The sequence below is a fragment of the Dermacentor andersoni genome, chromosome 7 (assembly GCF_023375885.2).
Source record: "Dermacentor andersoni chromosome 7, qqDerAnde1_hic_scaffold, whole genome shotgun sequence".
In the NCBI taxonomy this organism is placed as follows: Eukaryota; Metazoa; Arthropoda; class Arachnida; order Ixodida; family Ixodidae; genus Dermacentor; species Dermacentor andersoni.
The window spans coordinates 162812772-162829362 of record NC_092820.1 but is presented as its reverse complement, the minus strand read 5'-3'; the positions used below and the strand labels follow the sequence as shown (position 1 = coordinate 162829362).

Below are 16591 nucleotides of genomic sequence, written 5' to 3'. Positions count from 1 at the left end.
CCATCCTGCTTCGCACCTCTGAGTAAATTAAGGGATGGACAACAGGGGACATAGCGCCATTTTCAGACAGCACATACGGTTATCGCGTGACACGCTATAGGGCTTGCTATAGCTCTGCCGTCAACTCTGCGACAGATGCACCGGCCGCCATGTTCGTGACGCGCCACTCCTGGTGACCAGCGCCGCCGCCGTCTCCGAACTCGACGCACCGCAAGAACGAGCGAAAGAACGAGGTGGAAGAGGGAGAGAGAGGCGCTGGATGGGAAATGAGAAAGGAGGGGCTCCTCTTAGGGAGGATGGGGAACGGATCGAGGGAGGAGAGAAGGAAAATTAGGAAGCAGTAGCAGCAGATTGGAGGCGCGTAGGAACAAGGCGAGGGGGAGAAGCGCGGAAGAAAGGGAGCGCGGCGGAAGGAGGCGGCGAGGAGGGCGCGCAATTCCGAGACGGGACGTCTCCGCGGGACGATCATCGTATTAGTTCCTTGCTCTTTTCGCGGTGCCCTCTCTTCTGCCCGATGCGGCGCCTGCTGCTCCTGCTAATGCTGCGAGTTTGATTTTGAATATCGGCGTGTTACGGACGCCCGTCCGTTCGCTCCTCGTAAAACCCTCCCCCCGAGAGTCCCGTTCGCGCCGCATAGTTTTCGGCGGCCTTGTCTTAGGCGCAAGTTCTTCGTGTACACAGGGGGTTGTGTCACGGCGTTCGTGCGAGTACCGAGGGAGCGGTGTGGGCATACGTCCCGCGTGTGGGGAAGGAGTTGAACGGCGAATCCGGTGGCAGACTCGTCGTTGTCCGGCTGCCAACGCTTCAGCCCTGGCGTAGCGTTGGGGACCGCGGCCCGTGTTTGGTGCCCGAGCCCTCGATCCGAGGAGCTATGTGCCGCGCCACACAGGCGGGGTGTAGGGAACCCTCTGTCGCTGGGACCGAACGTCCCGGCCCCGGAAAGCGTTCCCGAAGTGCCGCCGCCCGACCGCCCTCGTCGGCTCCGTCGCCCCACCTGCTGCCGCCGTTGTCGCCTTCTTTGTCGAGGGCCACCTCCGCACAAGTGTCAAAATGCGTGAGTACCACCAGACAGGAGCCTTTTTTTTTTACGAGTTCGGATAATCATCCCGCGGCGGATTGCACTCGTTGTCGTTGGCGTATGTGCCACGAAAAAGGATTGTGTACCAAAAGGGACTTACGTACCTGACGACTGCTGAAGGACTTTGGAGGCCTTATTCAAATGTTTCGTGCGCTTCGCATCTATAAAATTAAAAAGAAACAAGCTCAACGATCTGCAGATGACGAGTCCCCCAGTGGGTATCGGAGCTCGCCGCAGGGCCTGCCAACAGTGTACTTGACACTCGCCCAGATGTTACGGAATAATCGGCAACATCTGTACACATTTATTATTGCGCATGATAGGCTCTCTCTGTGGCTTCTTTATGTTCTTTTTCTGTTTTCGCGCGAGTCGCATGCATTGTGTCGAAGCATGCAAGCGCCCAAAATGCGCGAGTTCAACAAGCACTCCCTTTCCCGAAGTTAACAAATACCCTTGCAACGGCCTTCAGCCGTCGACATCATCTGCGTGACAAATGACCCGCATAGGCGTTCGACGTTTATCACCGCGTAGGCGCTGCGTTTGCGGATGGCGGCTGGCTCATGTATTTCAAGTGTCGGTGCTGGCAGGCCCCTTGCAGTGTTCTATAAGAGGTACGCAAGTGGAGATGGCTAAGTGCGCCAGACACACAGACGTTTGAAGAGCATTTCCGAAAATTTGACGATCATTCTGACGTCATGCCCGTGACGTCGCTCCATGATCAGAGCGCCTGCACCGCATCACCGTATACGGTGATGCGGTGCAGACGCAGACGATACAGACGGTTTTCTGTATATATACAGAAAATCGTCTGTCAATACGCTAATTATTTCCGTCCGGCTGGCTAAACGGGGCAGGTACAATGCAGATGACTATAGGGTAGCATCATATACAGGTGATATGCAAACATGGCACGTATAAAACACTCTATTAATATAATAACAACACAATAATAACCGGCTGAGAGCGCGTCGACAAGGCAACGACACACTGATATTTCTGTCTATACGTTTTCTCACACCAATTGTCGCTCTTCTCGAATGGTGACGTCACTTCATAAAATTTCACTTTATGAAGTGCTTGCTCCGAACATACCGAGAAGAAAAATAAAAACATTGATCATTATTGACATACCGTTTTCGGTAGAATACATGCGTTTTAATGATAACGAGTTGAATTAAGGCTGCGTGGCCGAAGAAACGTTTAGAAGATGGACGTGGAATAAATCTTGGGGATCTTTGGATGCCTAGACAAACATTTCACTTATGTTTAGCCTAAAAAATCACTTGTTTTCTCAATCGCACAGTAAGCAGAGTCCTGAAGCTTTGTAGTCGCTCCGAAAGCTGTCTGTAACCCCTACACGTATATAATAAGTTTTGCGTAAAAATAAGCACTGTCCGAGCATTAAGGGTCAGGCCTGAATTGTTCAGCGCCAAAGAGCGCGGCTGCGAAGAGCAAGTGTCGCCCCAGCACAGACATTTCCAAAGGCACATCTCTTCGGCCCTTTCTCCATCCTCCTCGCGTACAATGCCACACACCTACTCTCCCACAACTCCCAATTAATTCCCGCACCTTCTAGAAAGGCTGACTACCACTATCGGACAGAATTTATTGATGAGACTCTGAATAATAACGAGGCCCTGAACTGATGGTCCTTAACAGGCCCAGACGATGACCTCAGACAACGATATTTACCACTCAAGGCGTTTTGCCATGGGTCGAGCGGCTTACGTAAATGTATTTGAGGGTTTAAGTGAAAGTAACATTAATAATAATCAAGTCAATGCTAGAACTGTAGAGAAATCTTTCGCTTGAGCAGTCAGTCTGAATGAACAATAACAAAGATATGCAAGAAAAAAAAAAAGTGCACTGCATGTCGAGCTTCCTTTTTTTTTTAGCCCCCACGATAAAGCGTTTTTCTTCTTCGTGTTCTTCCTTCTGTGCATGTAAAAAAAAGAAGGCAAAGAAATGTGGCACGACCATGGCTAGCTTCTCGGATACGTTCCTCGAAGTGGTGGCTCTTGTAATGCGTCCTTGATTCACAGGTGCACGACAAGACCATGTTAAGCTGATTGTAATACGCTTTTGAAACATACACAAATTAGAATTTATTTCTTCAAAATACGTTGTTGCCCTGCGAGCACCAGTGAGTAGCTAGGAAGAAAATTGAAAATGAAGTGATCTATCTGGCTTTTGTATGTTGTTTTGTTGCATGCGTATCAGTAAAACACGCTCAATTCGCGGTTACACATACAGCTTAACTACATCATGCATTCAGTGATGCATTCATTACAGTCATGCATTCATACAGCGGTCATGCATGCAGCCTCTGCTGGAGCAGAATAACCTCGCCCAAGGTTATCTTCCTTGAGTACGAAGGTTCGAGAGTTTCGAAACCGGCAGTCATTGAAACGCTAGCTCCACTGTCATTGTCTGGCGACAACCTCTGTCGCCGTTGCTGTGGCCGGCGTGCATCTTGAGACTCGCTGCACATCGCGATGCACTCGGCAACAGCACCCGACGTCGGAGGCCTCTCGGGCGCCCGCTGCTTGCAATCACCCGGACGAAGGAGCCACATCTCAAGTCTGAACGCACCGCGGTTGCGTAACAGTGGGATCGACAGCCTCCGCATAGGTCGGTCCGCCATTAAGATAGATTGACCGAAAGAAAGGAAAAGAAACCGAAAGGAGCGTTCGCGGATGATCAGCCGCCGCCGTATACTCCGATGGGATTGGCCAACACCCGCCTACGTAAGGCATCCGCGGAGCGGAAAGACTTGCCTTTTTGCAGGGCCGCTCGGTGGACGTGCTGTAGCGACGTTCGCAATAAGTCTTACATGTTAGAAACTTCACAAGGTGCCGTCCAGGACACAAAAGAAACGGCGTCAGAAGGACGCAGACATGCGGACACGCACAGTTACAACGTCGCGTTTATACGTTATACGTTCAAGCGGTCGCAGATGCATTGAACTGATTTGATCAGCGTAGTGAGCTGGCTATATATGCTTGTCTGCGGTCGTGCTCTCTCTAGCTGTTGAAAGCGGTGAATGGCACAAACGTAACGTCGACAAAAGCGATTATTCTTGGTAGTAGACGCAAACAACAAGAGCACCACTTGCTACTGTTAAATCGCAACTGTTTGCTTTTTCTGTTGACCAGCTCACCACTTGACAAACACGGGTGTGCAGTTCGGCTTTAATCAGTGAACACAATGACAATTTGCAAACATTGCGCACACCGAGTTATATTGCGTGTGCTGCACATTTTTCAACAAATCTCTTTTACTTCAAATATATTTTTTAAACGATCGTCTTGTGCAAACAACACTGCTCGACCTGTTTGGTGGCTTATTGGAAATAGGCAGATATTTACTTACTATTACTTGTTAATAAAGATGTAGTAAGTAAATTGCACAATTATTCACTTTAGGGCACTGTTTGCGATTGCCGAGACGAAGCCAGGTAACAAAGTCTCAGCAGATATACCCAGACAATATTACTAGTTTTGAGATGTCTGAATGTGCCACAAAATACATATGCGTTTCAGCTTTCCGAAAGCTTTGTTTGCGCCACACAGAAAGAATCTAACTCAAATGCCAATACCTTTTTTTATTGCCGCCGAGATTTTGAGGATTAAAAAATTAAATTATGGGGCTTTACGTGCCAAAATTACTTTCTGATTATGAGGCACGCCGTATACTATAGTGGAGGACTCCGGAAATTTCGACCACCTGGGGTTCTTTAACGTGCACCTATATCTAAGTGCATGGGTGCTTTCCCATTTCGCCCCCATCGAAATGCGGGATTCGATCCCGCGATCCTGCTCAGCAGCCCATCGCCATAGCCAGTGAGCAACCACGGCGGGTAGATTTTGAGTATTGATGCATCAAAAGTCGTGGAAAGAGGGGAGGGGTTGCTACTCTGGGGAAATCTGTACTAACTGAATATGACTACGTTATTACCCGGCTACATGTCTATATAGTTGCAAAACATATACCCTAAAATCAATATTTAAATTTCAATTAGTGAAATTTCGTTAATCAAAAACTAAGCATTACGATTAGTTGTTTAAGTAGTTGCCGCTTTTTAAGTAATCCATCTCGAGAGACGGAATAGCACTATCTGCCATAGGCGATTAGAAAAATGCTTTCCGGAAAAACAATCTGGTGGTATGTTCTATTTTTGATACACCCCCTTCCTTCGCTGTGGGCGAAAAATGCGTGCCCACATGTAAAAAAAGAAGTGACAGGCCTGCGCGGCATTGATCACTAGTTTTACTCATGTATTCACAGTTGGTGAATTATGAACCAATTATGAAGAAATCTCACGTTTCCTCCATTGGCTTGAAGCAGCTCACCCTGTCCCAAATATTTACATTATATAGTGGGACTGTACAAGTATATACCGATGGTTCGGTCACGCCATCTGCCACAACGGCCGCATTTGTCATCCCACAACTTGGAATTACTCAACGATTTCGATTAGACCACAAATCGACATCTACGGCTGCGGAACTTGCGGGAATACGGGAGGCTGTCCGTTTTATGAGAACGCAGACACCCCATAAATGGACGATATTGTGCGATGCCAAATCAGCGCTACAGGCGCTAAAATACTTTTTCAAGAAAGGACCATACTATCTGCTCGTGCTGGAAATCGTCGAACTTCATCACTGTGCCGAGTTAAGTGGCCACGTGATCACCTTTCAATGGGTGCCTAGCCATTGTGGTGTTTTTGGTAATGAACTCGCTGACAGTGAGGCAAGATCGGCCTCCTCTTCCTCTGATGAAGTACGGATTGCCTACTCGCGACCTGACACCAACTCCATGATCAAGGCACTCATGCAGGACCTTACAAAGGCTTACAGAGCCCACTCTGATAACATTCACAGACGTCTACATATGATTGACCCAGACGGTAAATTCTGTTTGCCCCCGAAGCTTACAGGGAGCAAAACATCATTGCTACACAGGATTCGGCTCGGCGTTGCTTTCACCCGCCGCTACGCACACCTCATCGGCCAATCGAACAGCCCTGATTGTGAACACTGCCAGATGCCCGAAACACTGCAACACGTACTGTGCGACTGCCCAGCATATATGCTGGAGCGAAGGACGTTAGACAGTTTCCTAGCCAGCGTTGGCAGACAACTACTGTCGGAGGAAGCTATCCTCGGCCCATGGCCTGACACTGCAATTTCAATGCGTGCAACAAAAGTATTGTTGAAGTTCCTGCAGGACACCAAGCTCGACGAGCGGCTCTAGCGAGGCAACTGTCTCATGTACATAAGCACTCACCACTTCTCTTATCATCATCATCCATCCCAATACTTTCACTCCCCTTCCCTCTTCCCTAGTGCAGAGTAGCAGACTAAAGCGCACTAACTCAGGTCGACCTCTCTGTCTTTCCTATCAATAAATTCTATTCATTCATTCATTCACAGTTTACTTTTCATCTTGGATTATATATTTATTTTACTTTTTGTGTTAGTTATTTATTAACCAAATTCTTTTATTCATTCAATCATATTACCACCCGATTCGTGGCCTATCCCCCATGGTGGGTTTGTGCCATTTATTGGGAATTCATCATCATCATCATACACAGCACAGTCACAGTGTATAAGCTGAAGGAGCCTCTCCATATTGTAGCTCAATTTTCAGCATGTGCGCCACGTAGCCTGGATACCCGCGTTTACTCTACGGTACACGTTATGTCGCTTCCTCCCAAGGTATACGAACCGCTGCTGAAGAAGCGTATCGTAGAGCTATACGTGCGCGGCTGCACTAATCAACATGGGGCTCAGCAGACGGCTGTGCAGAGAGCAGGACAAGCCGCAGCTCGCCGTCGACACCGGGAGGAGAGTTCAGATCGTTCTCGTGAAAACGACGCGAAGAGACTTCGCCGCGAAGACCCTGTAGTGCGTGGCGCCGAAAATAGAGCTCCAATACATGGAGCCGCTCCTCCAGCTTACGCGGTGACTGTGCTGCCCGGGCGGACAGTTCAGATCGTTCTCGTGAAAATGACGCGAAGAGACTTCGCCGCGAAGACCCTGTATAGTGCGTGGTGCCGAAAATGGAGCTCCAATATGGAGAGAGAGGTTGCGTACGGTTGTGACTAACAAAGAAGTCGAGCCTTTCCGTTCCCCTTCTTCTCGTTGATTACGTGCACACGGCAGCTGATTGGGTGCACGCGCATTGATCAATGTATATTCGGTACCAGTCGCCAGCCTGCTCCGTCCCTATTTCCCTCTCTCTCTCTGTGTGTGTGTGCGTGCGTGCGTGTGCGTGTGTGTGTGCGCGCGTGTGTGTCTTCATACCAAATAATGCTGATAATTATTCCCTGAATATAAGAGAACCTGCGGAAAATAAGAGACAAAGGTAGAACATCTACGCTCAATATAGTTTGCACAATTGTTGATCGATCCCCGAGTTTTTCTGAATGGTAGACGCAGTAAGTGAACGTATAATGACCGTAACTTGCTGCTTCCAACTTTGGGGCGAATGCGACGGATTCCACAATCGACGGATGCTTTTTGTTTGTTCTCGAGTACAGCGGTGCACCAGGCCGGATTCTCAAAATAAGGCAACTTTCGCTGACGTCGACCGTGGTCTCAAAAAGAAACTGCACAGCGAAATTGAGCGAGGAGCCTGTTGTGAAACAAAACTCACTGTCACAACATCGGAAACGGAAGAGTAGCATTAACCCTACGAATTCCGACGAGAGTGCTACTTCGTCCACCCTCGTCGGGAAAAAGAAAAGACTGTCGCATCAAGCAATGTGCAAACAAAAGGCGAACCGAAAGCAGTAACTCAACAAAGACAAGCATATCTTGTATCCCGGTGTCACCAAAACGTTTCTTCCGTCGCTTTTCCCGAACAAGCAACTCAAAGGAAGCAAAGGAAGATGCATCGTATACACAAAGCGGAGAACGCGATGACACGTGCGTGAAGCTCGTAAAGTGTGGGTATTTGTCCCCGAGAGAGACGCGGTTTGATGTGAAATGGAAAGGTTGTCGCTATCTTCTGCAGCCCTCGAGGGAGCATGGCTCAGCGCCATTCCAGAGAAACGGGAACCCAGCAAGTGGCTTGTCTTGGAAAAGATGCTCGCGCGTCTGGACGCGCCGTGTCAATATCGCTGTGCGTGTTGGCGGAACTTGATCGCTGAAGCGAGAGGGAAACAAAGTGAGAGGGCAAATGTGCACGTGACTCCTCATGGAAGCGGAGAGAGCGAAGGGAGGAGGCGACAAGGTACGCATGTGCACGGAGTGATGTATTATAAACCGTCGAAACCGCGCGCAGCGTTCGTATAACTTAGGCTCAACGTTTTCGACCGCAATCGAAAACAAACAAACAACGCAGAAAACACACTACATTAATTTTCATGAACGTTGTTTCTGTCTCAATTAGGCTATCGTTCAAAGGCTGGATAACGTGACACATACAGAAAGAAAACAACGCACGCGCGGTTGTACACTTTGATGCTTCAGCATGGGAGCCCTGTAGATTCGGTATATGTCCCTAGCTCAAATGAATGAATGGATGATTGAATGAGGCATTCTCGTGTATTACATTTATAGACAGGCTAGGGCTAGGATATATTTTGATTTCTTCTTTCCTTTGTGTCTATTCCACGTACTTAAGTCGCGGTTGCTGCTGTAGTGTATACCTGCTGCAGTGTATACGTTTATTGCTGCTGCCATTTCTGGATGCATGCGACCTCATGATCGACGTGTAAGATAGCATCAAGTGATTTAAGACAGGAAACCTATGGCACGACACGGTGTCAATACCTTATCCTGATCCGAAATGTAGCAGATACGGTACATAATATAGGGGACGTGTAATCATTTCGCAGGGCCTCACAAATTTTTCTCGCCATCTGAAATTCGTGAAACGCAACGAAACGGCAAAGTTGTACATCCAGTACCCGAAATGAATTGTTGTCTGCCTGTCTTCATTATACTTCGTCGAAGAAAAGAGGCCAGCTAAAGGTGAACTGCCCTTGCCCATTCAATAATCGAAGCACGTTGTAAGAAATGCTTTTTTTTTCTACGCCATAAACATCACTTTGATGATGCAAATCGCCGCAATCGTCGTGGGAAATTATTTGCCTTTCTATACATTCTCTCTGTCGTTGAGATGTTTGTTACTCAAGAATCAAGACACGTAAGTGACACTAGCCGGTATTCGAGTTAACGCCAGCGCTGATGAGCTCGTAATTTATTCGGCACAATGCGGGGGCTCGAAAATGAGACTCGGCGCCAAACTCGACCATTGTCGTAGAGTTTTATTTTATTTTATTTATTTGATGGCGGGAGAAAAACAATGTTTGGTCTGACCTGCAAGATATGCAGAGAACTCGATTAAGTTGGCGAGGTTTAACCAGGGAATGTACAAGGTCTGGTTGATGCCCCATTTCGGGCGTGAACATTAGCTCATCTGGTCCCGCGCATTCGTTATATTGATCCTCGGAACTTTTGATAGACTTAATCATGAATCAGTCAGTACTGCCAGACAGTAAGAAGCTAGAAAGTCTTTCAATGGCTCTAACTAGAGTCTGCAGTAAGAGATACCTTTAAGGCATTTTTCCTTGCCTAAACAAAAGGGAAACGTTTTAGCTTAGCGTTAGTTGCAGGAGCGATGTGCCAGTAACCCCGGGGTAATGCATTGATTTGTCTACGAGTAGAAAGGCCACAGACCCAAACACTTTCCAGCTTGACACAAACGTATACGTAGTGTTGTAGTTATGGTCGCTTAGCGCACATTAATAACTGACACAAAGGAAAAAGTGGACAAGGACGGGCGCTACTAGGAACTGTTGATAAACACTTGCTGCTTGCCACTGTTTTATAAACAGTTGCTACTAGCAAGTGTTCCTAAACACTTCCTAGCGCGCGTCCTTGTTCACTTAGTTCGTTATGTCGGTTATTAAATTTAGCTAATCGACCAACTAGCCCAACAGTCAGTCGTCCTGAAATAAACAACAACAACAACGACGACGACGACAAATGGACTTTATTCAAACATCACAGAATGTTTAGGAGCGCGAACAAAGAGCCTTCAACATGCTTGACTCGGTCCAAGCCCCCTACAAATGGCACCCAGCGAGAAGAGCACGGTCTAACTAAACGGGTTAGAATTTTTTAGTATGTATGCATTAACAAGAAACACAGAAAATAATTATTATTGTCTGGCACAACAAGTAAGACAAGCATAAATAAATATGTAAGCAATGAGAAATGTCAGTTTGCACAGAATATATAAAAAAATAAGAATAAGCTTGCTTATGACGTTAGAGTACAGTGTTAATAGCTCGAGATATAGGATATACAAAAATATGGGTAATAAGGAACGCAAAAGAAAAGAGTCATTTATCGAGATTCAATATTGCACGCAACAGACTCTTGTGAGAATCACAAGTATCTTGTGCTCAATATTTTGAACAATATTTCGGAAATATCATTATCTCTTGACAATCCATTTAGTAAAGATGGCAAGCGGAATTTAAACATTTGTTTTCAATTGTTTGTACGGCATACTTCAACTTCCCAATTTTCAGGTTTACGTGTATAGTATAAATGATAGCTTTGTTGAAGTCCCGCCAAGCTATCTAATGAATTGGCACGCCTAGATGCGCCAGATTTGTAATGTCAAGCAAGCCTGTAGGGAAACAATGATTTCACACTGATAATATTTAACTTATGAAATAATTCCGCAGTATGTAAGTTAGGAGGAACTTATAAGGATGTGCGAAAGACTCGTTTTTGTAGCCGAAGAAGTCTGTTTATGTTTTTGAAGTCTGTTTATGATCGTGGACCAGATTAGGGCTCCGTATCTCATTACCGAGGAATATAAAGAATTATATAATAATATACTTACCGACAGTGGAAAAGATTAACAGTGAGGGCGCATAAAGCCAGATAAGGTAATTAACGTGATCGTCCCATGACATGTTATCTGAAAAGTACATTCCTAACGCGAACAACTTCTGTCAGACTCCTTGCCTGAAGGATAACCCCGTAAGAAGCAAATGAATGGCATCAGGACGAACAACTCTGCTCAAACGTCCGTCCTAGACGGGTTTTCTGCGGCCGTGGCAAACGCAAAGCTGCTTTCTCGTTACGCTTCACGGTATAGAGGCCACGTCTTGTTTCAAGCATCTTGATCTCATCCGTAGGATTCTTATCCTTTGTCTTCAGTTGCCTGAATATTTGTGAAGACATACTCTCATTGTTTTACTGGTTAATTTTCTTGACTGTCTTAATGCTTTCCGGACTGACCAATCAATCACTCGGCCGAACCGATGGGTGACTGACTGATTGGTTGATTCAATACAGTGGTATTTGTATGGATTACTCGCCAGTTTTACTGAAATGACACTTAAGGAACAATTAAAATGATTAAATTGTAGGGTTTGGCGTCCCCTAGCCTCACAGTGACCCTTGCAAGGGACGCCATATTGGGGGGTCTCGAATTTATTTCGACCAGCTGGGCTTCTTTCTAGCATTTTAGAATTTCGCCCCCATCAGATTGAGACCGTGGCAGTTGGCCGGAATTGAATCAGCGGTCACGTGCTCAGAAGCAAAACGTCATAGCCACTGAGTCACCCCTGCGTATACTTTAGTAGCAGTAGCAGTAACAAACAAACAACCAAACAAACAACCAAAAATAAAACTGCTCTTTTTTTCTTCGGCCGCTCCATGCACAAGGGATATCCAGCTCAACGAGATCATGCAGACAAGAAACGTAACTATGAAATGCATGAGAGATACTTGGCGCAATAAATTACTGAAAGAACAGACTCACTATCTGCTATCATCTGAGATCGGATACACCAAAGCACTACATGGCTACAGGGCATGCGCTTCGGCTTTGATGCAATAACACTTTCTTGAGGACTAGTTGGTTCATACTGAATTATAACCGTGATGCGCAGGATGCACAAGAAAAAAAAATGAAGACAGGACAGAGCTCACACTACCAACTTTAGTTGGTAGTCTGCGTAGCTGGTAGTTGACCAGACGTGTTGATCAGCTTGGACTTTGCATCACTTTTACTGAGGGAGGGTGTGGCTACCACGTCTCTTTTGAAGCTGAAGCTGGCCATTCGATTGGTCGTCGCAGACTTGAGGGATCGCTAAGTCATTTCTCGTTCCCGTTCGCTTTCTTTCTTTTGACATAATGTAGTTAGGCAAAACCAGCTTGCAAGTGCAGGCACCTTACTGTTTTTAAAGCGAAAGCTTTACTGGCCGCGAACTTGCGATTTCGCCTTGGCCGTGCTCCGAGGAGGCACATGACGTCACACCGCGTTCCTCGTCACATCGCGTTCCTCGTCGTTGCGTTCGCCTCCGCTCGCTTCGCCAGCTGCGTCGCATGCCTGATAACATGCCGGAGGATTGATAAGAAGAGCTCGCGTGCGCCGCAACCACAATCGAGGCGGCAGTATGAACGGCGACAATTCTGATAAGCAGGAGGCCTGGAATCGACATCCTGGAAACAGACGAACAGCGCGCCGAACGACTGGTTAAACGCCACAACATAGCTAGACAACCAGACTAACCTGGACTTGCAATCAAGATTAACCAAGGCTAACCATGCTATGTCTTAGCTTTCGCTACGTATATCCTGGCATAGCCGTGCTAAGCCACTGCCAATTTTTTTAAATCGCAGATGTCTATACGACACATGGTGCAACTTAGCGTCCAATACGGCGTATATCTGTCGTTTAAACAACCGTATGTAACAAGTTTACAACAGACACCATCAAGTTCCAACAGGCTTCAAGAGCAGTAACCCTTCAGCCACGTCGCGCGTCGGGCCATACGTTTTCTGCATGAGATAGATAGATAGATAGATAGATAGATAGATAGATAGATAGATAGATAGATAGATAGATAGATAGATAGATAGATAGATAGATAGCAGGTTGTTTTTTCATCCACTTTCATTTCCATTAATTTATCGTTTCTTTATTTCATTTATAAAGCACAAGTAATTTCCCCTACGTTGTCCTTGGTGTCAGTGTTTGTTGGCTTCTTATGATAGTGTAATACACGCTCGAAGATTATGGCCATAGCCTTCATCGGGGGAAATACATCATTGGATCGAAATCAATTAGTCGATAATTAAGTAAATAAATAACTAACGTGGTCAGTAAAAGCTCTGCCAACTTTCGTCGCCGGTTTATGCGCTACATTTTATTGCCATTCGAAAAATGCAAAAATGACACGAATAAATACAAATGCATGGACGCACACATAGACACAACGACTAACACATTATTGTGTTGACGCGCTTCATTGGATGAGCAACGTGGCGGGTGGGCGGTGCATGGTGTGCGCCACCGAGGGTGCCAGGACGATCAAGGAGGAGTGGGACTCGCTTTTGCGTAGCCCCGCTCTAGAAAAGCAAATCCTGGCCGTCCAGCGTGCCCGCGACCGGGCCGGTGGGCTAGACCTGCCGGTCCCGACGTGGGACTAGCCGGGTGCGCGACGAGTTCGCGTCCTCGCCGGACCTACAATAAAGTTTATTCACTCACTCACTCACTCACGCACGTGACCCTGCCAGCTCTATGACGTGACAGTCTCAAGTAACACACCGGCGTTTTCTTTCTTTCTTTCTTTCTTTCTTTCTTTCTTTCTTTCTTTCTTTCTTTCTTTCTTTCTTTCTTTCTTTCTTTCTTTCAAGTTTAAATACACACCGAGCATTATCTCTGCAGGCATAATGTTTGATGTGTATATACGTGTGCTCTGAAACCTGTATCGTGTATTGATACAAGCGGTGTTTTGCGGTACTTGTTCAACGCGGGCACGTGCGGGAAATAAACTGTAGCGTATATATTTGGCTTCCGTATATACAGAGGCATCGTCGCTCTTTCCCTTCGAGCACAACAATACGCGCTCGACAGGCGCGACAAGGCATTTTGGCGTACAGACTGCACGTATAGTATAAAAGCGTCCAGGAAAACAAAACAAACACCCGCGAGTAGTGCTGCGAATTCTCAAAACCAATCTGATTTATTTGCGCGCCATCGCTGCCAACTAACCACCGTCGATGCGGCAGCGCCGCTACGAGAGCTCCCAAATAAATTATCTGCCATTAAAAACACAAAGTTCAGTGCAAATAAGTAAACGACCGGGGCTGCGGCGCGCCATATAGCTGGGACGGATGTGCTCTTTGAACGAAAAATAAGTGGACATAAAAAAAAAGTTGTCTAGGTCGGCGGTCATGCACCTTGCCTGGTTTAACGAAATTCAAATTTTTGTTGGAACCCCGCGAGGGAACGCGTCGCGTCGCTGCCTGCTCGCATAAGCTGTCGCTCCAAAGAACGCGTTGTCGACGAGAAAAAGCGTGAATCGCGGCAAGGGTGCGCACCAACTAAGTGGGCGAGAGCAAGATACTGATAAAAAGGAAGAAGCTTGCGCAACCAGTGTTCTGAGAGAGGTTCTGAGAGAGTCGTACTTCATTGGCATAAATGCATGCGTGTTGGGACGGGCATCCTTTCGTACGGTGAACTAAGTGAGCAGTCTCGGGCCTCTGTGCGTAAACACTCCATGTACATGGGTCCCACTAGAGAGCCCGCGAGAGAGAGAGAGAGAGAGAGAGAGAGAGAGAGATGGGAAAGGCCGCGACAGCATGTATAGATTTGGGCGGTCGCAGCTACAGGGGCCGTCATGATATCGCGTCCCTGAATCATCCGTCGTGGGGAAGGAAACCGAGCTGTCGACACACAAAAAAACCGCGCCCAGTGCTCCCATTGCTCGTCGCGTCAAAAGCGACTTGTTTAAAACTGTGCTACACCCGAAAGCTGAGGGCTTAATTTGCCTACGCATTGCGCACTATATAAGAGCGCGCTTTTTCTTTCTCAGAATTGGAGTACACGCTCGCGCCGTGTCAACCACCCAGGAGAGCACACGCATATGTGTGCTCCGCTGGCTGGCTGGCATATACTGTCTTTTCCCACACAGTTTCAAAAGGAACGATTACGGCATGTAAAGGGAATGAGAGTTGTTGAACAAATGTTCCGACAGAGTGGTTTTCCTAGGATTAGGTTAGCCGATGACTCTACAGCTTGCATCTGTAAGCACCAGACAGAAGGCGTTCGCTATACAATCTGTCAGGTTTGTCTCATTGCACTCGCAGCTTCTTTGTCTATACTCACGAGAGAGACCCTTGTCCCTCCCGTATAACGTGCTTGGTTCTTCGAATTGTTTGGAATGACACGAGTAACCAGGGGCACTGTACACACGCTCGGGCACTTGATGTTAGAATTGTACAACTTTCGACAGTCGTAGCTCTGCGCTGCTGACAAGTTCCAGCAGTCCGATCTTTCTCTAACACGAGCTCGATGATTTCTTATCACCGAAAGTTCAAGAGTTTCAACTCGATACGAGGCTCACAAACATGTACTGGATTTTTTTTTAACTGCGGGACTCAATGGTTGTCTGTACTGTTGCTCACACTTTGTATGAGATGCGATGTGTTTATGGCTCGCCTTCCTCTTCCAATTTCCTTTCTTTTTCTCCGTTTCAAAGGCGTGGGTGGGGCGTTCCTTACAGGAGACAGTCCTGCTGCTGCTCTTCCGCTTGTGTATGTGTGGTGTTTATATATATATAAAATAGTAAGGAGCCGTATTATCTTTTTGTCACTTTCGGGGATAATTTCACCTTTGCCTGACGTGGTCTCTGGCGCGACACTTCAATAGGGCGACGGGCGTTTTTGCCCACTGGCCGAGGAAGTCAACACTCGCTGAAAGTTATATATTACCGAAAGTGATCAATTATTCAGTTTCGCAGGTTTTGAGGGCAAGATCACAAGCGCGACGGGGATGACACAACACAGACACTTGTGTTGTGTCCTTTCTGTTCTTCTGTGTGGTTCTGCGCCACAAATATGTGGGAGAGAGAGAGAGAGAGAGGAATATAGGAAGGCAGAGATGTTAACCAGTCAAGAGTCTGGTTGGCTACCCTATGTTGGGGGAAGGGAGAAGGGGAAGAGAGAGAAGGTGTAGAGGCGTGTACGGACAGTACTTGAGTTCAAGCCGCTCGCGCGAACCAGACGTTCTCAGAAAGCACAAAAGTGCCTTCACTGCCTTCCAGGCCGATGATCGGTAGGGACGGTGCTATAGTACTGTCTGTTCACTCAGAGGACGATCATCTAATTTCCTCAATGTGTTGGACAATGATTGTGCAATTTCACACCGACAAGGCCAAACCACCACCCTTATACCATCGATCCAGAATACGGCTAATCGAGGTTACGCCTTCCCGCAACAACCATCGTTTAGAAAAAAAGAAAAAAAAAACTGTTGTAAATAATCTGGATGCGTTTGAATACCCTTGACTCCCCACCGTTCTTCTCTCACGAAGCATCCTTGTTATGGGCATGCGCTTGATAAGTTCGTATTGTGCATAGCCCTTACAGTGCACTTTGTTTACCACATATTGTAGACGCTGTAGATAACGCGCACATTGCACATAAACTGCAGAAATGTGTACTTTGTGTTTACGATTTTTTT

At 46.8% G+C, this 16591-nt stretch overlaps 1 protein-coding gene across 1 annotated transcript in view; it reads left to right on the top strand.

The window, feature by feature from the left end:
- The first annotated feature begins 434 nt into the window (after positions 1-434).
- LOC126533136 (uncharacterized) overlaps positions 435-16591 on the top strand; it is a 77349-nt gene continuing 61192 nt past the window's right edge. Inside the window, exon 1 of the mRNA XM_050180410.3 lies at positions 435-1054. Coding sequence (XP_050036367.1) covers positions 1051-1054 — 4 coding nt within the window. The 5' untranslated portion in view covers positions 435-1050. The remainder of the gene's footprint in view (positions 1055-16591) is intronic.